General features: G+C 40.5%; 1 protein-coding gene across 1 annotated transcript in view; it reads left to right on the top strand.

Annotated features, from left to right (window-relative positions):
* The first annotated feature begins 1,218 nt into the window (after positions 1–1,218).
* Positions 1,219–26,828, top strand: part of DIPK2B (divergent protein kinase domain 2B) — a 63,921-nt gene continuing 38,311 nt past the window's right edge. The window contains exons 1-2 of the mRNA XM_036746048.1: positions 1,219–1,610; positions 8,381–8,645. Of these exons, the coding sequence (XP_036601943.1) occupies positions 1,381–1,610; positions 8,381–8,645 (495 nt within the window). The 5' untranslated portion in view covers positions 1,219–1,380. The remainder of the gene's footprint in view (positions 1,611–8,380; positions 8,646–26,828) is intronic.

Raw genomic sequence — 26,828 nt, 5'->3', positions numbered from 1 at the left:
ATCTAATCATAATCTCTAAGCTGCATGGAACTGAAAGCTTTCAAAACATGTATATGTAGTAATTGAAATAAAAATTGTATTAAACAGGATGAAATGTATATCATTGCTGTCATCCTCTCTCCTAATGGAGGTGTACCTAGGACAATTTTAGTGAGCCTGTGGAAGAGGAATCTCTATCCCAATGCTTTGTTACTGTTTAGTGGTGTCTACTCTTCACGACCCCATGGACCATACTTTCCATGGGGTTTTCTTGGCAAAGATGCTGGAGCAGTTTGCCATTGCCTTCTCCAGTGGATTAAGGCAAACAGATTAACTGACTTGCCCAGGGTCACACAGCTAGTAAGTGTCCGAGGTGGGATTTGAACTCAGGTCTTCCTAACTCTGGGCAAAGGGCTCTATTTACTGAGCCTTCTGACTGCCCCAGTGCTTTACTGAACTATAAAAAATAATTTATCCACCCATGCAACAGATCAAAGAATAAAGGCCAAATTGCAACTTGCCCCAGAACAATTTCAACTTGAACTTCACCAAATGAAGAGGGGAATAACTTTTCAATACCAAGAACAAACAGTAATCATAATAATAATAATAATAGCTCCCATCTCTTGCCCTAAGATTTGCAAAGCACTTTGTATGTTTTATCTCATTTGAGACATCTGAGATGAATGCTATTAGCATCGTGTTTTACAAATAAGCACCCCTAGTACTCTCAGACAGATTGAGTGGGTTGCCCGGGATTACACAGATAGTAAACGTCTTAGGTGGGATTTGAACCCATATTTTCCTGACTCCAAGACCGTGTATATGCTGAACTACTACATGGTATATAATCATTTTTTTTTCTTTTTTCAAAATCCTTCTGATCCTGACAATCTCATGGTTAAATCCAGAGCTTGCCTCTTTAAAACCATTTTGAAATATCATCTGGGAAATCAAGGGACTTCTCTCTGCTGGAGAGCGCAGAGGGTCACAAGCCCTGCACGCATTCTTCCTGCTCCATCAGGATATCCTGCAATTTCACTTCAGGCTCTGTGGATGAGCCCTGACCATTGTGTTTCCCAAGTCTGTGGAGGGGAGGGTCAGCAGAAGTCAAAGCAGCTGCACCAAGCAGAGGAAAAAGTAACTATGGAAACCTGTGTTATCAGCATCCTCCATGTACTTCCTCACCTCCTCCCCAGTCCTCCAGCCCAGCCCCTTGAGAGCCAAGCTCCTTCCCACCCAAACCCCCAAACTTAGAAACTCATCCGCAGGATCGGGATGGCATCTGATCCCTTAATTCAAGTGGTTTGGGGTCGGTTCACCGTCTTGCCCTAAGGTTCAGCCAGCCTCAAGCTGGGTAAGCAGCAGACAGCCTAAAGGCAGGACGTCCAGTCTCAGTAGATGGAGACTTTGATTAGCTGTCCCTTGGGCTCTCCCCGTCTAGGTTTGTTGACCCTGCTGCAATTTGTGACCCTGAGCTGCATTTCTTCCTCGGAAACTCTCATTGCTCCGTCGTTGGTGCCCCGGGTCAAATCTAGCTACAATTTTGGCCGGACTTTCCTGGGACTTGACAAATGCAACGCCTGCATCGGGACATCCATTTGTAAGAAGTTCTTTAAAGAAGAAATCAGGTCAGAAACTCGGTCAAATAATTCTGAAAGGAAAAAAAAAAAAAACCCTGTATTCCCAGGACCTCTGCTAGAGACAAAGCAGTATGGAATTTATGGGCTAGAGTTGTTTTAATCCCTTTTAATCATCCTAGCAATGGCTTGGGAAACAGAGGGAACTGAGCCAGATTTCAGCCCTCAATATGACATTTAAAGTTGAGGTAGGGGGGAGATTTAAGCAGAGATTTAAACATTTCCTTTCTATAAATAGGCCTGCTTTTAATGGCTATAGCACTGCTTTGTATAGAGCCGTAGACCAGGAACTGAGCTCACAGCAGAGTTGCTTTCTGATGCCCCAAGTTTCCCATGCCGCGGATGTGGCCCGTAACAGTGAGAAGACCTAGTCAATGCTAAGTTTCTTACACATAGGCACTCACTGCTAGAGACAGGTGGACTGCAATGCTTTCCTAAGGTTCCATTTCTTCCCCAGATAAATGACCCAAGGTCTTTTAAAAACTCCTGGGTGATAATTCTCTCCTTTCTTCTGTCTTCTTCCTACAATTAAGGTTGGCCTCTTCTAGTTGGTGCTGGACAAAAATATAGACCTATAGCCTGGGAGATTTAAGTTGCCATAAAATAATCAGTTTCTACACATGCCTGCGATAAAAATGTGCAGAGACAGACTAGCACACAGTCCTACCTGGGTCCATCTCTGACAAGATTTAGAAGGCTTTTGGTGCCCATTAGGAATAACTGTCAAATTGCTAGATCTTTTCGCCTCAAATTCATGGCACATACTAGGCACTTAAATAAAGATTCTTACTGATTAATTATCTCAAAAAAGAAAGCACTTTCTGTAAATGTGGTGTAGTAGAGAGTCCAGAATTTGGAACCGGAGGACCTGGATTCATCAATCAATCAACAAGCATGTGCCAAACTACCATGTGCCCAGAACCGTGTTAGTCTCTAGGCATGCAATGACAAAGAATGAAAAGATCCTTACTCATGGTGACTTATAGCCTAATGGGTATAAAATATATGTAGCATAAATAAAAAGTCAATAAATACATATAAATGTATACACATGCACACATGTACAAAGTAGTTAAATAGAAGATTCTTCTTCCAGCTTTCCTTCTCTGGATTTCCTCATCTCAAAAATGAGAGCTCCAAGTCTCTTCTAGATCTGACATCCTGTGATTCTGGATCATCTAAAGTGTTCCCAGAGGGTGACAGAATCTACCCAAATTTGACAGATATGTATAATAAGTAAATATAATAGGCAAAGGCATGCTGGTATATGTTTAAAAATGGGCTGGGGGGGGGGGGGAGTTGTGCCAAAGATACTTTTCAGTTTATCTAGATTACTACCATTTTCTCCGTCACTTTCTTGAATCTAGGCAATCCATAGTCAGATAATCAATAAAATAAGAAATCAATGGTACAAATCAATTTGTAGCATTTGCTGATTTCTGACTTGTAAATGCCTACTCACACAGCAAAATTTAACAATAGGCTCCCCCTCAGTTAGTTCAGGCTGGCTCTGGCACACTCCTAAATAGGTGTATTCGGGAGGAAAGGAGTGCTACTTTATATTAGTGCTACTTTATATTCCCAACCTTGAGACCAGGCACTGGCTGATTCCTTGGCATTGACTTCCATACCTATGTTCCCTTAACCTTCCCATCTCCTACTGTGTAGAAGCATCTTAAACTACTTTCCATTGAGCTCAGAATAAATGTCATAACCACATCGGTGGCAGAGGTGAGACATTGTTCCCTCTTCCTCACTCTCAGTCTCTCCCACACTACCTTGGAGTGTGAACTCTTTTTGCTAAGACAGACTGAAGATCTTTTTTTAAAAAAATATTTTTATTCATTTTAAAATTAAATACCAAATTAGAAAAGAAAAAATGAACATTTCTATGTCCACAGCAGAATGTGAGAGGATTCAATGTAAAATAATAAATTTCTACTTTAAACTGTTTACTTTTTTAAAAAACCTATGTAATAAATACTACACGTTGTTTTTGAAGCTACCCAGCTTTTCTCTGCTTCCTTCTAGGTTTTCTTTTGTTCTCTGCTGTTCACCTTTTATTTTATTTCTCCCTCCCTACACACCCCCAGAAGGCTACAACTAAACACACACACACACACACATATGTACATACACACACATATATGTATACACATACACATGTATAAAACATATACATTATATATGCATACACACACCTATACATACATGTAAAACCATACTATTCATATTTAGATTTGTTAATTCTTTCTCTGAAGGTAGATAGCATCTTCCTTCATAGGTCCAAGTCTTTTCATGTTTCTCTAAATCAACTGGCTTGTCATTTCTTGTATCACAGTAGCATCCCATCACAATCATATACCACAGCTTGTTTAGCCATTTCCCATTTGAAAGGTATCTATCAATTTAGCCAATCTGATAGGTGTAAGATGAAATCTCGAAGTTATTTTCATTTGCATTTCTCTAATTGATAATGGTTTAGAGCATTTTTTCATACAATTATATATAGTTTTGATTTCTTCATCAAAAAACTGCCTATTCTTATCCCTTGACCATTTATCACTTCTAACAAATTTGACAGAGTTCTTTATATATTTGAGAAATGAGACTTTTGTCTGAGAGATTGCCTTTGAAAGCTTTCCTCCCATTTTTCTTTCCTTCTAATTTTGGCTGCATTGGTTTTATTTCTACAAGAACTTTTTAATTTAATATAATCAAAATTATCCATTTTACACCCAAACAATGCTCTCTCTATCTCTCGTTTCTATTTGTATTAATCTCCTATCCATAAGTCTGATAGGTAATATGTTCCACGTTCTTCTAATTTTCTTGTTTTATCTCTCTTTACTTGTATCCTTTTGACCTTATCTTGGTATATGGTTTAATATATTGGTCTATGCCCAACTTCTGCCAGACAGCTTTTCAGCTTTCCCAACAATTTTTACCAAATAATGAATTCTTACCCCCAAAACCTAAATCTTTACATTTGTCAAACACAATGTTACTATGGTCCTTTACTACTGTGTATTGTATGTCTCCGTTCCACTGATCTACCTTTCTATTTCTTAGCCAGTACTAGATAGTTTTCATATTTCCTGCCATATAAATAAAGTCTGGTACTACTGAATCTTTTTCCTTTACATTTTTTTCTTAGTTTCTTTGAAATTTTTGACCTTTTGTTCTTCCAAAGGAATTTTGCTATGATTTTTTTTCTCAGTAATTTTTTTTTTTAGTAATTTAATTGGGATGGCATTGAATAAATAGATTAGGTAAAATTGTCATTTTTGTTATATTGGCTTTGCCTACCCAGGAACAATGAATATTTCTCCAATTATTTAAATCTGACTTTATTTGTATAAAGAATGTTTTATATTTCTGTTCACATAGTTTCTGTGTTGGTTTTGGCAGGTATACTCTCAGGCATTTTATACTGTCTAGTTATTCTAAATGGTCTAAAGCAATATTGAATCATATTGGTGACACACAGTGTAGTTTCCCTATTTTTCCCTTTTAATTAAACCTATTTCAGCTTTAACTTTGTCTGAGATCATGATTGCTGCCCCTGCTTTTTTTAAATAATAAATTCTACTCCAGACCAAGGATCTTAAGAGCCAACCAGACCCTAATACTCAGCAGCAGGCACTGGAAAGCATTATACAGTGGTATAAATCCTAGTTAGAGTATCAACCTACTAACCACCTTGTGATTTGGGGCAAGTTCACAGGATGGCAGATTTAGAACAAGAATAGACCTTAGAGTTATCGAATCCAGCCCCTTCATTTTACAGTAATGGAAACTGAGTTCTGGAAAAGTTAAGTGATTGATTTGATCAGAGTCACTCACAGATAATAAAAGGGAAAACCAGAATTCAAACTAAGATTTTCTTAGTTCCAAATGCAATACTCTTTCCACTGGGCCACACTGCTCCTCTTCTCTCTGGACTTTAGTTTCCTCATTTGTGAAATGGAAGAATTGACTAGACTAGCCTCCAAAGTCCCCTACACCTCTAAACTTATGATCCTAACATAACAACCTTCATGCCTCTTGGCTTCAACTCGACCACAGGGTTACCCTCCACAGAGGCTGAGGGCAAAAACAACATTTCTGAGTTTCTTTTTGTTCATCTGCCAAAGAGAGTCTTGCTATAATGTACCCTCAGAGAGCTTAGGATAGGTCATCGACCAAAATATTCCCTTTTTAAAATATTTTATTTTTCAAACTTTATTAAATATTTCCCAATTACATGTAAAAGAACCTTGAACAATCTTGAGTTCTAAATTCTGTCCCTCCTCCTTCTTTGAGAAGGCAAGTCCTTTGATTAAAGTCATACCAAACGTACTTCCATATTAGCCATTGTGGTGGCAAGCAGGGTGGGACTTTTTGCCTTTTCAGCACTATGGCACTCAAATACCTTTGATGAGTATTGCCTTTCAAATGTAAGTGGCAAGCAAAGTGGGACTTTTTGTTGTCTTTTGTTCGGGAATGCTTCTCAGCACTGAGGTAATCAAATACCTTTGATGAGTCTTGCCTTTGTTTCAATCAGAGTCTTTGATTGAATCAAGAGTCTTTGATGACCTGCTTAAGAAACAAGAAAGCCCCAGGGCCCAGATCCCATACCCTTTTGCTAAGTAGGTACTGAGCCCCAGGGCCCTGAGAAGTGTATATATGATCTGAGGGTGTTTTGTTTGGGGGGTTTCACTCATTGGAAGAGTGTTGGTGATTTGGCCCGATGAGACTCTGGGTAGCTGTTGAGACCCTCCCCTGCCACCTCCCCCAACACTTTGAAAACCCAGATGTTGGTGCTTCTCTCTCTTGGTAACTATATATTGTGATTTGGTCAGACACATAGAACCCTGTCTGTTGGTTTCTGTTATTCTCTCTGCTCATAATTCCTGTTTGTAATTTCTGTTTGCATTTTCTCTAAAAGTTCAGGGTGCTGACTTTTTCCCCTGAACGAAGTGAATGATAAATGTATGTTTAATTAAAGTAAGATTGTTAAAAGTTGCTTTCCTTAGAAAAGCAGATCAAAGAACCTGTGCTAGCAGCCCTCCTGTGCACTGGTGTTATTGGTCTTACGCAGCCACAGTAGCGGCAAGTAGCATTGTTGTTACAGCCATGAAGCAAAAGAAAACATGAGCAAATAAAAAGATAAAAATAAAGAATTTTTTTTAAAGTATGCTTCAGTTTGCATTCAGAACTCATCAGTTCCCTCTCTGGAGTGACCAAAATATTTCCTAGAATTCAGAGTTGGAAAGAACCTTAGAGATAATCCTGTCAAACCTCTTTTTTTTTTTTTTTTAGTACAGATGAGCCCAGATAGGTCATGATGTGTTCAGGGTTACACCGGTAGTAAGTTGTAGAATGAAGGTTTGAACTCATGTCCTCTGACTTCCAGTCCAGTTCTAGTCCCACTATATGACACTACCTCCCTCTGCACTTTCTAATCCTGGATCTGTTTGTGGCCAGAAGTGAGACCTTGCCCAAATCACTTCATCTCTTTGGGCCTTACCTTTCTCATCTATAAAATAAGGAAGATTGGGTTAGATCAGCAGTTCTCAAACTTTGGGGTCTCAGGTTCCCTTTACGTTCTTAACCCCCAAGAGCTTTTGTTAATATGAGTTATATCTACTGATATTCACTGTATTAGAGATTAAAACTGATAAATTTTAAAATATTAACTAATTTATTTACAAATAAAAGTAATAAGCATGTTTATATAAATAACATTTTTGAAAAATAACTATATTTTCCAAAATAAAAAGTTAATGAGAATGGTTTTTTACATATTTATATATTATATTTTTACCTATTTTTGCAAATCTCTTTAATTTCTAGCTTAGTTCTGCATTGAATCTGTTGTAATATGTTATTTTGGTTTGTTTTGGCCTCACAGAGTCAGAAAAGGATTATATCTTAGTATTATTGTGACAATAATTTTGCCCTCATAGACCCCCTGAAAGGGTCTCTGGGACCCTCAGGGGTCTGCAAACCACCCTTTGAGAATCTCTATCCCCTCTAGCTCAATTTGACATTTCAACATTCTGAGATTCTGTGACCAGTGTCCAAGATAGCATAATTTTTGTTTCTTATCATCCTCTTTCGTCTTCCAGTCATTGGTGCCCTATTTAGGGACTCACCTGTAAACATAGACATCTCTACCCTTTCCCCGCCTCCCTCGCTTCAAAAAGCTCAAGATTTCAAGGAGATGAAAAGTAACCCTTCTTCACAGAGGTCTTAGGGATTCTAGAGATGAAGGATCTTATTGATTAGAGCAGGAAGAGACCTTAACAATTCTCTGGGCCATTTTGAAGAAAAGGGAGCTGGGGTCATTAGAGGTGACATTATTTGTCCAAGGTTTCACAGCTGGTGAGTGGCTGAGGCAGGATTCAGTCCAGCCCGTCTAGCTTCAGATTCAGAAGGGACCAGATAAAGTTTCATTCTACCCTGGTTCCTGTTCCTTTCACCTTCCTCTTTCCTTCAGTTTATTTGGTTTTGGGTAGGCTCATTTAAATCTAGGATTAATCCTACCTCTTGCAACATCCAACTTCCAAACTAACAACGGTGGATCTCTATCTGTAAAGCTAAATCAGGGGATGAGAGGGGTTTCAATTAGTTTTCCCTAGGGTTCTCTCATTCTAAAACTTTCTAAAGGGATAATAATGCCCCTCCCCCTTTCTCCCTTTCCCTCCCCCCTGCCCCATGCATGTGCAGCTCTTCGTTCAATTGCCTGATCCTAAAAAGGACTTTCTTTCTTGCAGGTTTGACAACTGGCTTGCTTCCCACCTCAAACTCCCTCCGGATTACTACTCCACTTACCCTGCAAACTACTCCGATGATACCAAAAGCTGGCGCCCAGTAGAGATTTCCAGGCTAATAAGTAAATACCAAAATGAACTTTCTGATAGGAGAATCTGTGCATCGGTTTCTGGTTCAAAGAACTGCAGCATTGAGAGAGTCCTGAGGAAAACAGAAAGAGTCCAAAAATGGCTGAAGGCCAAGCGCCTCACTCCAGACCTGGTGGAGGTAAGCAATGAGCTGGCTTTTACGGAAACACATGTCTTCAAGTGCCTGTGGTAAATGCCAAGGGAATCCTCTCTGTATTACGTCCCTGAGGCTGTCTCATGCCACAGTTGGCATGTGTCTGTGAAGGTTTTGTGCCAGAAATGTCCATCTGAATCATCCAATAAGCATTTATTAAGTGCTTACTGTAACTGTGCTAAGTGCTAGGGATACAAAGGAAGGTAGAAGACAGCCCCTGACCTCAAGGAGCTCACAATTTAATGAGGGAGACAACATTTGAACAACTATGTACGGACAAACTGTATGCAGGATAAATTGGAAGTAATCTCAGAGGGAAGGCACTAGAATTAAGAAGACTAGGAAAAGGCTTTCTGTAGAAGATGGGATTTTATTTAGGACTTACAGAAAGCCAGGGAAGCCAAGAAGTAGTGATGAAAAAGGAAAGCTTTCCAGGCATGGGAGATAGAGAAAATATCTGGAGTAGAGTGTAGAGATTCATCTATATAAAGCACATTGAACTTCCCACATCAATGTCCAAACCACATGAACATGCTCTCTCTCTCTCTCTCTCTCTCTCTCTCTCTCTCTCTCTCTCTCCCTTCTCCCCTCCCCTCCCCTCCTCTCCCCTCCCCTCCTCTCCTCTCCCCCCCTCTCCTCTCCCCTCCCCTCTCCTTCCCTCCCCTTCTCTCCTCTCCTCTCCCCTCCCCTCTCCTCCCCTCCCCTTCTCTCCTCTCCTCTTCTCCCCACCCCTTCTCTCTCCCCTAACTTAGAAGACATTGACTCTATCCTTGACTCTACCGTTATTGGCCTATAGGTCTTTTAGAGGGACCTAAAGAAGGTGCAATAAAGTGCTCCGCCTAGAAGCCTCAGATACTTAATAGCTGTGTGATGTTGGGCAAATCACTTAACCTCTGTTTGCTTCAGTTTCCTCAACCATAACATGGAGATGACAATAGCCCTTATGCCCCAGGGTTGTTGTGAAGATCAAATGAGATGATATTATAGGGAGCACTTCGGACAGTGCCTGGCACGTTACAAATGATTACATAAAAGCTAGTTACCATCATCATTATTATTCTGTGTATCTAAGGCAGTGGTCACTAAATTGGGGATTATAAAATGATCCCAAAGGAGAGAAGATGATCAACCAATGAAACCATTTCTACCATTCTCCCCATTAAGGTGGAGTAGCTGGAGCTTTTCTCCAAGGCATCAACATTCGGAGAGGGTTAAAAATTTCAAATAAAAATTTTTAATGGTTTTTAACTTCCTATATTTACATTTAGCCAACACATTTTTACATTTTTAACTTGTTATGTTTACATTTAGCCAGCAGAAACAACTGAATTCAACACCTAGTTAACAAGAATAAGTAAACTAGAAAACTACCAGATGGCCTGATTGAGCTTCTACAAGCCTGGCCCCCTTGTCCATTCACTCCTGCCTCCAAGGCTCTCCAACAGCATTCTCAAGGTGTCCCAAGGTCCCTGTCTGTCCCCTACCACTCACCCTCCACCCTTGAATTTCAAGATTTACTACTTTCATGTGTGATCAACGTTCAGAGTTCTACACTCTACTCTCTTCCCTTTCCACTCAACTAAATTTGCTTTATTTTTTTGTGAAAGAAAAACAAGAAATAATTAAGATGAATTTAGTTGAATGGGAGGAGTCAGGAGCATCATCCCAGTGGTGGAATGGCCTCAGAATACTGGCCCCATGAGAGACAGGATGACATCCATTCAAATTCTGCCTTTGGCACATACTGGCCATGTGACCCTGAGCAAGTCAGAGAAGGTACAGAACTGCCCTGGAAAAGGGAGCTTCCTCATCCACCAATTTCCTCTACCTGTGACATTAGAGGCCCAGTCTGTATTATTTTTGCATCATGAATTTCAAGCTTGTTATGAAGATAAACTTCTTATGCTGCTTCCTTGGGCACCAGAATTGTTGGATACAGCTCTGGATACTGTCTTAACTCATGCCAATGGTCCTGAGTGAAAAGGCCTCCAGACACAGGGCTAGAGCCTTTCTCCTCATCAAAACTTACCTGTTCTAATCCACTCCCTAGGGGACTACCCGGCTCAAGTGAAAAACTAATACGTACTCATGGCCAGTGATTATTTAGCTGCCACTCCTGAGAGAGAGAGAGACAGAGACACAGACAGAGAGAGAGGCACAGAGACAAAGACAAAGAGAGGGAGACAGACAGAGGCAGAGAGACAAAGACAGAGAGAGAAAGAGAGAAAGCTTGTGTGTAGATAGATATCTGTATGTATGTATTTAGAGATCCATAGATATATCTAGGTAGACATCAATATATCTATATATAAACATCTGTATAGATATATACCTAGATTTATGCACACAGGTATGTGTCTATATACACACTCACACACATATATATGGTCTTTTAATATACACTCTAAATCAATAGTTCTCAAACTTTGCAGCTTCAGGACCCATTTATACTCCTAAAAATTGAGTATTCCCCCTCCCCAAAGAGCTCTTGTTTATGTGGGTTATATATCTCTCAATATTTACCATATTAGAAATTAAAATATATTAGTATTATAATAAAAATAGTTTTGATGCCATGAAAAAATCCCAAGGGCTCCTGGGTATCTCTGAATCTTATTTTGAGAGCTGCTACCCTAAATTAAAGGAATAAATTTGGGTGGGAATTTTGAAAGTTAGGGAAATATCTTGAGACAAGTGAACCCTTCTCCCAGTCACACCATGTAGCTGGCTGCTAGCCTGGGGCTCTAGGGATCCTCCCCAGGGAGCTCCTGGGAAATTCCCAGGTTGTCCTGCCTTATGTCTTCCTGAGCCACATTCTCTTAGCTCCCCAGAAATGTGTTGGCCCCGAGCCTCTTTGCCAGGGTATGCAAGGATCCAGGGGCTTTGCTCAGTAGTCCATCTCTAGAGGACTGGTAAGAGTCCCCAGGCAGAGGAGAGAGAAGAAAAAAAAAAACAGAAAATGAAAGGGAGATGCAGGGAGGAGGGATAGGAAATAACTATGCAGCCCCCGAAACAGGCAGACAGGGCCAGGACAGGCAGTTCTGCTTAGAAAGAAATAAATCTAACTTGGAAGAAAGCTTCCATCCTCATCATCAGAGGCCCAGTCCAAATTAGGGAGACTGCCTTCCACCCTCTCTAGGATGGGTAGAATACTGTTTTGTTTTGTTTTGTTTTTTAAACCGAGGATGGCTTTCTTTCAAGTGAATAGGACATGTGCCCACCTCCTGAGCCAGAAGCAAAATACAGCAAGGGTGACTGCCAAGGAGAGGAGGGGACCAGGAAATAAAATCAAGGATGGGAGAAAAACAAACAACATGAAACATCATTTTAAGGGTGGTAGTAAAAACAGGCCTCGTTTCGCCTCTCCACCATCACTACCCCGATTGCCCCTAAAGTGGCTATGTCATAATGTCTGAATATCCTGGAGAAATAAATGCTAACCAACACCCATAACCACAGCTTAGTCCAGCGCACGAGATGTGTCTTCTTACAAAACCATTAAAAAAAAAAAAAAAGATTTCCTCTCTAGTGATCCCAACTGCAAAGGGTCCTTGATCCCACCTACCAGTGATCAGGCAGAGGAAGAAATATTTCTTAATCATATTTTCCCCTGCCTTCCCCTAAACTACATGACGCTGTAGAGAGAGAATTGTTTCTTCCCTCCTCGGCCATTGGAGCCTCTGAACCCACAAGATGGCAGTATGGAGTTTTTCAGGCTTGACACCCGAGATGCCAACATTTCTGTTTACCACATCACGTTTCTTTTTTTAAGTGGATGGAATATGAAAAATAATGAAATTAACCAAAAAGTACATTACTTGTTTAATTGAAATATGAGTTTATGAGCAAATATTATGATATTTAGATGTAACTGGTAAACAAATTACTGTTCATTCATTGGGGAGGGACGGGGAGGAGAGGGGAATGGGGTTGGGAGGTCCCTGTGATTTTATGGATGAAAGGGACTCCTTTAGACATTTTCTGTTACTTGCAGATCTGTGACTTACCCACCAACTAGTATTCTTAGAAAGCCTTAGAAAGTTGCCTGGGGAGCAGAGAAGTGACCTCCCTCAGGTCACAGAGCTAGTTAGGTTTCAGAGGCAGAAATTTAATCTGGATCTTAAGTCCAAGGCTGACCTTCTCTCCACTGGGTTGAGCTCCCTGTCTCATTCATTTTTATTTTTTCCCAATTTCAGAGTTTGTTTTTCAGAAAATAATAATTTTTGACAGACCTAGTGGATAGAGATCCAGCCTTGGAGCGAGCAAGACCTAGGTTTAAATACTGTTTCTAATACATGCTAGCTCATTGACCAAGGACAGGTGCTATATCACTTGGGGTCCCCAGGCAACTCTCTAAGACTCTTTAGAAATTGCAGAGGAATTGAGAGTCCCATTTAAAAATACTAGGCATTTTAAAAGACCATTTTATCCTTTAACAAAGAAGTGGGGGAATATCTTAAGTTTTTTTTCTCATTTTTCAAACTCCTCTTATGTGCAGGACTAAGATGAAATGGCCCTGTCAGTGAAGAGGAATAGTAGAAACAGCTAAAACATTGTTTCAGAAATTATGTTTGGCAAAAATCTCTCTTGGTCAAATCATTTATTCTAGGTGGAAACAATGCACATGAAAGGGAGCTATGATGAAAATTCTGTAGAGGTGTGACTGTAAAGTTATACTAGACGTTTTTCACGTGAGACTTGTAGAATCAGGCTCATTGCTTTGTAGTCACATCTCACACACACACCACTCCGACTTAATTTCTACTTGGAATCACAGCTTTGTTTTTTAGAGCTGAAGCTATTGAAAGCCTTCCCTCGTTCAGTATTCATTGGAAGAGGTTTCTCTAAAGGGGTCAAAGGATTGCCCATTTGTTTTATCTTTCCGGCCATAAAATCATAGAAATTAGAGCTCATCTAACTCCTAAAACTGATGCCTAAATTATATTTGATAGAGCTTTAGAAAAGAAAGAAGACAATGAAAGGCTTTGAGAATTTGAAGTGGGCAGGTAGGGGGAGAGAAGGAGGTAAAGAGAAGCCTGAAGGGAAGACAGAATAAGATATACCACTGTCTGTTATTTCCTTCATAATACAACAGCTTATATCGATAGAGAGCTTTATGATTTATAAGGCACTTTCCACGCAACAACTCTTGTAGATAGGGCACATATTCTTCCCATTTGGTGAAAAACTAAAATTAGGAGAGGTTTAAATGACTTACTTGTAATCAACAGTGTGAGTGTCTCGTCTCCCTGACCTGTGTTCTCCCACGCTACAATAACGATGCTACCAGTACAGTTAGCTCTTCCCTCAAAGTGCTTTACAAGCTGCTTGATTATTTAAACTTTCCTTTGGGGTAGAAGGAAGTCAATCCATTTATGCCAGCCAGAAGCAGTGGCTAGAGTGCTAGATTTGGAGTCAGGAAGAACTGGGTTCGTATCCCACCTCTGACATTTACTTTGAGACTGTGGGCAAGTCACCACCTTTCTGATCTCTCAGGTGACTCTCTCTGAGACTATAAGTTTCCATTGCCTAGTCTATAAATAAGTCAACAGGTGCAAAGAGATTATGGATTGAACGAAAGTTACCTGCTTAAGGTCATGGCCATTCTATCTGCTGGACCATATTTGGCTTCTAAAACTATTTCAAAAAACACACAAGTGATATCAATGATCCCGAATAGCCTATCTTCTTCTTGTTATTAGTCCTTTGTTCTCAAAGACAACCATGACATCAGGAAGGTGATGTCATGACTCACAAGAGAATTGGATTTAAGTGAGGGAGGGCTATGCAAAGTCACCAGTCTCACTTTCTCCTCCAGAGCCATCTGGGTCAAGTGGCAAGATATAGGTCAGGAAGACTAAAGATGGCCCCGGATACAGTGGGAGACCTTGACCCTTTAAAGCTAAGGTCTTTCCCAGGTATCATTTTATCTGAGGCAACACCCATTTATTGATTAAGACTAGGTAAGAAGAAATGAGGCAAAGAATGATGTCTTTTACCTAGACAAAAAAAAAAAATCAATCTGAGAGGAGAAGACCCTCAGGGTTTCTGGCCAAAACGGAAACAATTGATTTTTACACTCACTTTGAGCCTATCGCCATTTTACAGATGGTAGAACTGAAGCAAAGTTTTTGTGATTTGCCCAGCATCACACCGCTGGTAAGTATCTGAGGTGGGATATGAACTCAGGTCTTTCTGGTTGCCAGCCCAGCACATCGTGCCATCAGCTGCCTCAGATATTCATACATTTTCAGTAGAGTTGTGAAATAGTCCGAGACTATGAAAAACAACATGGAATTATGCTAAGAAAGTGACTTAAATGTTCAAGTCCTTCCATAACCTGTACCCCAACTTGCCTTCCAGTCTTCTTACACTTTACATCCGTACCCCCTCACCACATACTCTTTGATCAATGACATTGGAGCCCTGGCTGTTCTGATAAATAGACACTCCATCTCTGGGCTCCCTGTATTTTGTCTGGCTATCCTCCATTCCCGGAACACTCTCTCTCCTCAGCAACACTTACTACCTTCTCTGACTTCCTTCAAGTCCCAGGTAAAATCCCACTTTCTACAAGAAGCCTTTCCCTAGTCCTCTTAATTCTATATCTCTCCCAGAAAGCCTGTCACAAAACTGAACATTTCCACCATTCAAGTGACTCCCTTGCATTACGGCATCACCTCCAGGATCAATCAACAACATTTATTAAGTACCTACTATGTGTCAGGTACTGAGCTAGGCATTAGGGATACAAATACATTGTTGACATGCCAATAGCTACCTGGCTTAGACTACTCCAATTAAGCCATTAACCTTACTAACCCCAGGAGTGTTGTGCTTTATACCCCTTAAGACGTTGAATAAATACAAGCTATTATTACTATCACTATTCAGTGGAGATTAGTTTCCCAGGTTACTTAGCAACAACTATCCTTATTAGATAAATGAAGAAGCTGGGAAGTAGCAGCAGGTAGAAATAGCATTGGACCAGACAGTCAGGAAAGTTTAAGGTTCCAATCCAGCCTCAGATACTTACTAGCCTCTGAGCCTCATGTATAATATTGGGATAATAACACCTACTTCACAGGGTCATTGTCAAGATCAAATCAGACGATATACATAATAATATGCTTTACAGGTCTTATAGCACTGAATAAATGTGAACTATCATTACTGTTATCATTACTGTAGGTAGATGGCTCAGTGGATAAAGCATCAAGCTCTTCCTGAGTTCAAATCTGGCCTCAGACACTCACTAGCTATGTGACCCTGGGCAAGTCACTTAACCCTATTTGCCTCAGTTTCCTCATCTCTAAAGTGAGCTGGAAAAGGAAATGCAAATCACTCCAGTATCTTTGCCAAGAAAACTCAAACAGGGTCACAAAGAGTCAGACGTGACTGAAAGAGACCGAAAAACAACTGTTATGAAAGAGGTAAGGGCCATGAAGAAGTGAAACCTAGGAAAGGTATGTTCCAGACCAAGGCCGTCCAAAATACGGTCTGCCTACAACAATAGACATTTACATAAATGCTACTGCAGAGCTCTCACTAAAATGGGAAATCAAAATATATTGTCTATTGTTTCAATAAAAACCTAAGGTTGGACAGCCCTGTTCTAGACGAAAAGGAAGAAAAGATCTAGAACATGGGTTGCTGTGTAGTAAGATTGGACCTAAATTGGGCATAATTACCTTATGTCAGTGACGTCAACCACTGGGCTCCAGAATTGGGACGTTTTTCTGGACTTTGTGTTTTTCAAGCCTCATGCATTTCACATCGAAGTTAATTCCTTATCTGAGTGCTTATATGAGTATGGCACTAAGACAACTAAGGCATCATCCAAAAGGAATGATAGGATCTACAGTTAGAAGAGACTTCAAAGACCTCTTCTCTCTGCTCTGACCCCTTTATCTTACAGAAGTGGGAACCGAGACACAAGTCAGGGAAACCCGAGGTTATGCAAGCGGGAAGTGGCAATACCAAGATCATAGCCAAGGTGGGTGGTTAAGACAGACAGACAATGCATTAAGGAGGCACAAAAATGGTGGTGGACAGTGAATTCCCAGGATGTTTCAGGTCTGGATGAAGGCTGACACTTTTTGTTGAAGGAAGAGACCCAGCAGAGTGGAGGGAGTGGCCCATGGAAAAAATTCTCAGTCTGTTAAATGATTATTTTTCCCTACAGGCAGCAAAATGTTTCTTCCTGCTCAGCCTTAAGAATGGTGTGATCTACAGAGTGTGCATCTATCAGCCCCATATTTTTATTTTGTCCTCTCATTTCAGTGTGTTTATTATTCTGGATAGGGAAACTACATGACTTGTTAGACTAGCTGCTAGTTAGATACAGAATTTCAAGCTGTTTCATTTTTTGGACATTCATCATTAGTAGTTCACTATAATCTCCCCTTTCCCTCCCTAGGGTACCATCCATATTTTCTGAATTGGATGCTCTGTGGCTCTAGCTTTTGGTTGGTCTGTTCCTTCCCTTCTCACGGGACATATTCTTTTTTTTTTTCCTTTTATTCTTTCAACTCAGGGGACCAAATTTGGTCTGCGTACATTTTCCTGAGGTCTATCTACAATTACTTATTCTCTTTTGCTCCCTGTGGATAAGGATCCTGGCTCCATGAGAAAGCCGCCAACATTGTATTATCCACACCCTCACTAGCATTTCCCCATCTTTTATGTAGTAAAATGGAACCCAACAGCTCTCCAGGAAGTGTGATGACTTGGCACATATCTGTTTCCTTTTCTTATCCTGCCAAATGGCATTAATTTCTCAGAAACAACTTTTTGTATCCTAGATTTTTTTCCCCTCACCCCAACCCCACCCATACTGTTCAAAGTCCTTTTTGAGAATGGTTTCGGTTATGTTTTTTTTTCCTTAAATAAATAGAACTTACTAATTATACTCTTTATTTAATGATCCCCATATGATATTCTCATCCTGTGACCTTTTCCAGGTATATTCAATTCAAATCAATCAATTTTTGTTAAGTGCAGTATTGTGCTAGATCCTTGATATTGAAAGGCAAAAACAAATACTTCTTGTCTTCAAAGAACTTAGTTTTTATTGGGGAGATAAAAGGGGTACACAGAGTTGGACTTAAAAAGGAATTTGATGAGGGAAAGAGAGCTAGTAAATGGGACCTTCAAGAGAAGGCACACAAGCTGGGCCTTGATGGAAACCCAAGGATTCTAAGAGACAGAGGTAATTAACTGGCTTTCTAAACATCCCAGCTAAAATCCTACCTTGGAAAGCTTTCCAGATTCCCTCCCTCTGTTGATTGTCTGCAGTTTGTCCTGAGCTTGTTTGAATGTTGTCTCTGCTGTTCTCCTGGGAGCTCCTTGAGAACAAGGATTGTTAATGCCGGAGGGGATAAAGCAAACACGCAAGTACCATAACACAAGTAACAGTTTAAGGGAGACCGCAGCATCATGGGAGGAGGATCTGAATTCGGATCCCGGCTGACGTTCTCCAACTGTGTGATCCTTGGTTAAAGTCAGTTAACTTCTCTCAACTTCAGTTTCCTCAAAAATATTATTTGTATTATTTTCCTCAGAGAGTTGTTGGGGGGTGGGGGTGTCACTTAAAAATTTCTCGGGCAAAAAGGGGTCGCGAGTGAAAGAATGTCTAAGAAGCCCTGTTGTAGACTACTGACGTCCACTATGTACCTTCCTTAGGTGAGCCTCTCCTTTAATTATTCAATTATGGTGATATTTCATGGTCCATAGCCACATCACAACATCGTCACCATAAACATCATCAACATAAATAACATGTATATACTATCCACCATGTGCCAGGCCCTGTGCTAACCTCCTTACAATTATTATCTCATTTGAGCCTCACAACAGTGCTAGGAGGTAGGCACTACGATTACCTCCATTTTACAGATGAAGAAACTGAGGCAAACAGAGGTTATGTGACCCGACCAGGGTCACACAGCTAGGAACTATCCAAGGCTATATTTGAATTCAGGTCTTCCTGACTCGAGGTCCAGCACTCTATGTACTGGGAAGACAGGCCTTTGTTTCAGGGAGAAGGTTGGCATGATTAATAAAACTATGCAATTCCCCAAAGGCAATCTTGCTCTGCCTTACTCCTTCTGGTCGGTTCAGGATCCAGCTCAGTGGATCAGTCATAGAGTGAGGGAAGGAATAACCGATAGACATTCAGCTGATCGGCATCGCGTTAGCTTGGCGTCCAGGCAGTGTCAATAAATCTAGAGGAAAGCTGGGTAGCCTATCTAGAGAAGATGTATACAAGGACATGAGAATCGCTAACATTTGGATAGTACTTGATGGTTTGCAAAATGCTTGTACAGGTCTCATCTCATTTGATTCTCACAACCACCCTCGGAGGTAGCTATGATGATGATCCCCATTCTACAGATAAGGAAACTGAGGAAGGGGTGAAACACCTTGCCACAGGTCACAGAGGTGGTATCTGAGGTCAAACTTGAACTCAGGTCTAGTGTTCTAGCTACTGCATCCCTTACCTGACAGCAATCATGTAGGATGAGAAGACGTGGATTAATAAAAGATCCAACAAAGTATCCACGGTTTAGTGAGTTTTTTGGACCACAAGTGAATTCACTGGAATAAGGGATTCCTAGTGAAGAATTTCCTCTACCCGTGTAGAGCATCATGGGTTCTATAACTTATAGGTTTATTTATAGATCTGCGTGGGACGAAAGGAGATGAAGTGACTTATCAGATAGCCAGCATGTGTCAAAGGAAGGACTCAAATCTAGGTCTTTCTGACTCCAGAGCTAACTCACTATACACTTCATTTCATTATGATTACTACTTTAGCCCCCTTAACTTCACTTGGCAAAATGATGCCATCAATAGAGTTAATTAGATTTGGTCTTTCAGGCCCCAGATTTACTCTTCCAGCCATATCTCAAAGTCATTGCCAAATGGGCATCAAGCTTTATGTTATCCTGGGGATCATACATTGATACCTCAGCCACCATAGAGCAGGTATATAGCTTGTGGGGGAGGTTGTTGTTTGTCCTTCATTCTCGAAGAGGGGATGACATCAGGAAGATGATGCCATGACATGCAAATGAATTGGATTTAAGTGAGGGAGGGCTGTGCAAAGGTCTCACTTTCTCCTCCAGCCTCACTTTCTCCTCCAGAGTCGTCTGGGTCCAGCAGCCCGATTTGAATCATGACAACTGGAGAGGGCCCCAGTATAGGTTAGGTATTTGTTCTACTTAGACCTTGTGCCTAAACCAATTGTTTCACACCATTTTCTCCCTTATTCTCAGATCTGCCCCCTGATGGGCATGTTTTTTTCACATCCCCTGATCCTGCTCTCAGAAAGCAGCAGAAACATCTATATCTATAGAAACATCTATGGCACTATACAGTCCCATACCTGCATTGTCTGTACAGAACAAGCTGAGATTCAGGTGAATAAAAAGCACTTGATAAATGCTTACTATGTGCCAAGTGATGTGTTCAGTCCTGAGGATGTTCTAATAAGGTGACAGCACAAAAAAGAGAGTGGTGACTGGGGAGAGGTGGTTTGGATTAGGAAGTCACAGGAATGATGAGTGGAGTCAGAGAGGAGTCAACTGGCAGGCCTTTCACAGAAACATGGTGTTATGGATTTGATTTCCAGACCAAGAGTCAGAAAAAGGAGAGGATGGGTAGACATATAATGACAGGGCAGTGAATAAAAGGGATGTGAAAAGGAGGCTGGAGTCTGAACAATAGAACCATCGTGTTTGTGTTTTGGTGCATGGTCCTAGGTGGTTCCAAAGTTGCAAGGATTGTCAGGAGGTTCGGTAGTCTGGAGAGAGCTCAGAGCTCCTGTCTGGAAGGCAAATGGCAAGGAGATGGCCAGGGTGCATAGAAATGTGGATGGAACATGAGGGTAGAGTCCAATTCAATTGACACAAGCCACATAGAAGAGATGAAGAGGATTCAACTTTCCAGGAGGCTGCCATAAAATCTGGGTACACCCAAATGGCTAAATATAATGACAATCGCTAACATAATAACAAAAATTGTTGATACCAAATGTTACTTGTCACTCCCTTAAATGAATCTTGAATGTCAGAATTTCAGTAATGTCTTTACATTCCTACTCTTAAGATATTTACTATTGATTAAGATGAACTGGACCACACCCTACGTCCCCCCCACCCAGGTATTTTGCCTTGTGGGGGCACCTAGCTCTAGCTGAATCTCAGCTTCTAGTGTCCTTGCCCACTTCCATTTGGGATTCATGGCATGAAACAGCCAGAATGAAAGGGATTTCTTTGCCCAGATTGCCAAGGGCCACTGGAGGTCTCATAACAGGGCCTTATTAGGTTATGGGACCTCTTCCCCATCTTCTCCTAAAGGTCTAAGAAGCTTTTGCCTGGATCTTGGAGTTAGGAAATCCGTTGCACTCTGTATTCATGGGATATCCCCCATGGTGGTGGGTTTGTTTCCCTGTTAATCTCGATTAAAGATACTTTATTCCTCAACTCATGGCTTTGTTTTACTTCAGAACTTGACAATCTTAAGACCCAGAAAGGTCTATATCTGGCTTCCTTTCCACCATTTCAGATTAGTGAAGTGTGATTTAAGACTCTTCCTGCTTATGTCCCTTATCTGATCCCTAGCCTACTTCCCCCTCTGTCCTCTCCATCGTAGGAGCCCCATCATCCACATGCCCTCACACACACCAGTGATGTAGGTTCTTCCATATATCTGTTTGGGAAAGAAGGCCACAGTGTGATATAAGAAAAAAGCTAAAAGAAGCACACAAATTCAGTAAGAAAGAGCTCAAGAGAGACCTTGATTGGCTTCTTAATTCTCAGTCATCTCCTCCAGACTTCAGACCTCAAACTTGTACCTCAGCTGATAGGGAGGGAATGCGAGGAAGGGTGAGGAAGAGACTATGTTTAGAATTCCATTTGTGCCACCTGACAGAAGGATTTCCTCATACAGCAGAGAGCAGTGAGCTGGAGTCCAAACTGAAGTTAGAGGCTGGGAAACTCAGCAGGCCTGACGGCAGCTACTGCCCTCCACTCTTTCTTAAAAAAAAAAAAGGCAAAAAAACAAACACAGTGGAGAATTATGACCAACTTTAGCATACTTAAATCAAAATGACAGACCATGAAATAATGTTTTTCACTTTTCGTGGCTGCCCTGACTGAACTGCCTGCCACAGCGATTATTTCATCTGCCACAGGGAAAGCTTTATCACATCCTACAAATGACTCTGCAGTAAAGCCTAGTCAACCCTAGAGACAGCCAGAAACTAACACACTCAGCCTCCCTCTCCCTCTCCCTCCCTCCCTCTCTCTCCCTCTCTCTCTCTCTCTCTCTCCCCCCCCTCCCTCTTCTTCCCTCCTTCCCTCTCTCTCTGTCTCTCCCCCTATCTCCCCTCCCTCTTTTCCTCTCTCCCTGCCTCCCTCTTTCTGTGTCTCTCAGTTTCTGTCTCTCCCCTTCTCTTTCTCCCCTCTCTCTGTCTCCTCCTCTTTCTCTCTCCCTCCCTCTGTCTCTTTCTGCCTCTCTCTGTGTCTCTGTCTCCCCCTTCTCTCTCTTTTTCTACCTTGCTCTCTCCCTCCTTCTCTCTCCTCTAATAATGCAGTACAATATGGCCCAAGATATTCCTTCATTGCCAAGCAACCCCTCCCCTCAACTGTCCCAAAAGACCTCCAGATTACAGTGGATTAGATTAGGGAAAGTAGGCTCCAAAATATGCTTAGGACAAGTACTTTGATATTCATGTAGGGAGCACTGGATTTCAATTATTCAACAGATTTGTTGTGGCAGTCAACTGTTTTATTAACCATGACAGTTCATTGATGCAAAGGGGGCTTGTTGATTTTTAATCATTTGATCAACAAGTATTTATGGAATGTCTGTTAAGAGTCTAGCACTAAACTGATAAAGACTCAGAAAAGAAACTTTTGCCAACAAAGACCTTGGCACTGTCAAATGGTACAAAATCAGAAATGGCTCTGGTTTTATCAGTGGAAATAATGATTCAAGAGGAGCTATTCTCATCTGTTTTGTCACCGCCATTGAGTCTTTCTTTCTGACTCACAGCTCAATGTGCTGTCTCCTTCATTAGAATGTGGGGCAGCTAGGTGGCACAGTGGATAGTGCACCAGCCCTGGAGTTCAAATCCAGCCTTAGCCACCCACTAGCTGTGTGACCCTGGACAAGTCACTTAATCCTGATTGCCTCCTTAAAAAAAAAGAATTTTGGGGGGCAGCTAGGCGGTGCAGTGAGTAGAGCACTGGCCCTGGAGTCAGAAGGACCTCGGTTCAAATCCGGCCTCAGACGGTTGACACACTAACTAGCTGTGTGACCCTGGGTAAGTCACTTAACCACAATTACCTCCTTAAAAAAAGAATTAAAAAAAATGTGACCTCACTGAGAGCAAGGATTGTCTCAATCTGCAGTTTTTATCCCCAGAGTTTATCATATCATGGAGTATGCATTTAGTGAGCACTTAATGGATACTTTTTAATTCATTGCTACAACTATTTTATACAATTCTAGAAATACTAGCAACAGCAATACGACCAAAAAAAATTGAGAGAATAAGCATAGCAAAGAGGGAAGAGAATTATGCTTTCTCCCAGATGATTTAGACTAGCAGAGGTGTGAAACTGCAGGATAATCAGCAGGGGCCTGCAAACTGCCCTTCCCCCACCCCTGTGCTGCCAGAACCAGATTAAAAGGTAACTGAGAGGTGTTTAACAAAATAAAAAAAATACAATACAACACAAGTAGTGCTAATTTGTCCTTTTCTAAATCATATGCAGCAAGCAGGGATCAGTTTCGTTGAACCTCAATAAGTTACGATCTGTTCTAAGAAAGAGACAAATGAAATTAGGGTGCATGTGTCCACAGTTTAATTTCTTTCAAGCTGGTTTGACGTGCATTGCATGGGAGTTCAGTTGAAACAGAGCCCCACTACAGGGGCCAGTTCAGAACTGGCTCGATTTGGGATTTGGGGGTACGGGGTTATACGTTCTTTGAAGAATACGTGTTCCCAAGGGGTGCCAATCAGCATCTGATGGGTCAGAACACTAGGTGGTGGGCTATAGTTAAATGAGGTCCTGAGTACATGATTTAGGTCACTTAATACCTTTTCAACAGGAACTGATCATTCTATCTTCAGAGGAAATACTTGTTCTATCAGACTAGCCCTCCATCATGCTAGACCACTCCCAGTCTTGGGCTATCTAGACAGAAGGATCTGTCTCCACCTAAATCTGAGCAGATTCAGTCAATTCAGGCCTGGGGTGAAGTTTGACCAGGATAAGATACAATGCAATGTCCTTCTAAAGGAGAGACTAAATTTGTAAAGGAAGGGTGGGGGTGGGGGGGGGGGGGGGAGACTCTGAGACTCCAAGACACTGACTACTAAGATTTTAAATCATGTTTCAGTTTCTATTTGAGTTAGACACCACTGCAGTCCCTTAGTTATTCTCAAGTAGTCTCAGGCCTGTCCGACTCTTCAGGATCCCATTTGGGGTTTTCTTGGCAAAGATGCTAGAGTGGTTTGCCATTTCCTGCTGTACTTTATGGATGAGGAAACTGAGGCAAACAGAGCTAAGTGACCCAGGGTCCCATAAGGTAGTAAGTTTCTGAGGCCACATTTGAACTCATGAGAAGGACTCTTTCTGATTCTAAGTCCAGTGTACCACTGTGTACCACTGTACCATCTAGCTGCCCCATATAAAGATTGGGCTTAAAAAACAGAAACAATTGACAACTTTAGTAAAGTAGGAGGATATAAAATAACACACACCCTCAAGAAAAAAAAAATCATCAGCCTTTCAGTATATTACCAATAAAACCCAGCAGGAAGAGATGGAAAGAAAAATTCCATTCAAAATAACTACAAAATGTATAGAACATCCTGGAGTCCAGCTACCAAGACATACACAAGAATGAAATACAACTACAAAACACTCTTTTCAGAGATAAAGCTGGATCTACGAATTAAATTAAAAAGAGATTAATTATTGATATTTGGGTCATACCAATGTTTTTTAAAATGAAAAAAAAAACTTCCTAAATTAATTTATAGGTTCAGTGCTATACCAATCAATGACCAAAGGATTGCCTTACAGAACTGTACAAAATAATAGAAAAATTCATCAGGAGAAACAAAAGGTCAAGAATCTCACGGGAAAAAATAATGAAAAGAAATAAGAAAGGGGCCTAGCAGTACCAGACAGATTTCAAACTTTAATACAAAGGAGTAATCATCAAAACTGTTTGAAAAAATAGAAAAGTTGACCAGTGGAACAAATTAGGTCCCCAAGCCTGAGAAGCAATCCAATATAGTAGGGTAGTATTCAGTGAAGCCAAGGACTTCAACTATTAAGGTAGGTACTCAGAATTTCACTGTTGTGAAAAGTAGAAAATAGTCTGGTAAAAAAGAAGTTTAACCCTGAAGTATACATTTGAAGCTTATCTCATACCACATACCACATTAAGCTCCAAATGAATATATGATCAAGACATAAAAGGTCATATCTCTTTTTTTAAAAAAATTAGAGATTAGAAAAGTAGAGAAAGAGGCACCTCCCATAACTATGAATTGGGAAAGAATTCTTTACCAAAGAAGAGATACAGAAAATCATTGAAGATAAAATGGTCAGTATCAATTACATAAATTTAAAAAGGTTTTTGTGAATAAAATGAAGTAGTTAGAATAAGAAGGGAAACAGCTTACAAGAAATAAATCCTTGTAGCAAATTTCACTGAAAGAGGTCTGATAAACACACACAAGCACAAACAATTTGTGAAAGACTTAGGAACTCTCATCAAATTAATGACCCATCTCACCTCCAGAAACCTGATCCAGAAATCATGCTTCTTCCTTCTTAGCAAAGAGGTGATGGAATAAGGGTCAAATACAAAACCGCCACTTTAGACACGGCCAATGTGTGGCTATTATACTTATATCTTACAAGAGAGAACTTTTCTTGGGTGAGGTGGAGAGGAAAGAAATGGAGTAATGACACTAATACAAAAAAAGAAGTGGGGTTGGATGGGGATTTAAAAAAACAACAGGAGCTGCAGGAAGTTTAGAAGGGATATATTCAGGGCAGTGTTTGAAGTATAATGTTATATTTAAACTATACAGAAAACTACCAAATGGAGGAACTAGAAATTTAAGCCCTCGTCTGCAAAATTTTTCTCTTCTTCTTTGTATAGAAATGTTTGCAAAATTTTTCTCATCTTTGTATAGGGAAATGTTTGTTAAATTCATTGTGACAAAAAGACAAAATTTTAAAATAGTACATACAATATAATTCTACATTAATCCCTTAATAGAATAGAGGAATTCCAAACATTCTTATTAAGAAAACTAATGCTAGATAGAATCTTTGAGATGCAGACAAAGACTAGAGAAATATAGAACCATGATTTCAAAGGACCAATGATAAAACGAGCACCCCATCTACTGAAAGAGACGCAATGGACTTAGGGTTTAGAATGAGACTTTTTTTTTACATGGCCAATGTGGGAATTTGACATGTTTAACTATGTCCGCTTGTTTCACAGATTTTGTTTTTCTTTTTTTTTTTAAATGGCCAAGGAATGAAGGTGAGAGGGGAAAATCAATTTCATTCATTTAAAAATTAAAGTTAATTTTAAAATAAAACAAAGAAGTACCTAAACCACTGAAGTGTTGTGACCTCCATCTTTTAGATACATTTTCTTAAAAGTTTCAAAGGATTAACCTTTGCAGTATTACATCTCCATTTGGGTATTTCTGCGATTCCAGAAAAAGTCTGCATCTTGGTATATCAATATTTTTCTTGGAGTTCATCCTTCCTTCACTGGGGACAAGACTTCCAGGCCCTCTGGAAATAGAAAAAAATCCCCAAAATACAGGTTGGAGAAAGAAAAGGGAGTGTATGTTTTACAGTCTGATTAGGACGCTCAGATCTTACAGGTTTCCCTGGAATATTTCTGACAAAGGTTTTGGTATAGTCTTGAGTGAAAAAGTAAGTTTTATCTATAAAAGTTACCTTTTTTCAAATCTTTAGTACAGGCATACCTCAGAGATATTGTGGATTCAGTTCCAGATGACCACAATAAAGTAGATATAACAATAAAGTGAGTCACATGAATTTTTTAGTTTCCCAGTGCATATAAAAGTTATGTTTACATTATACTGTA

The sequence above is a fragment of the Trichosurus vulpecula genome, chromosome 2 (assembly GCF_011100635.1).
Source record: "Trichosurus vulpecula isolate mTriVul1 chromosome 2, mTriVul1.pri, whole genome shotgun sequence".
NCBI classification, from domain to species: Eukaryota; Metazoa; Chordata; class Mammalia; order Diprotodontia; family Phalangeridae; genus Trichosurus; species Trichosurus vulpecula.
Note: the sequence above shows the minus strand (reverse complement) of the source record. Positions and strands in the feature narration are given on the sequence as shown.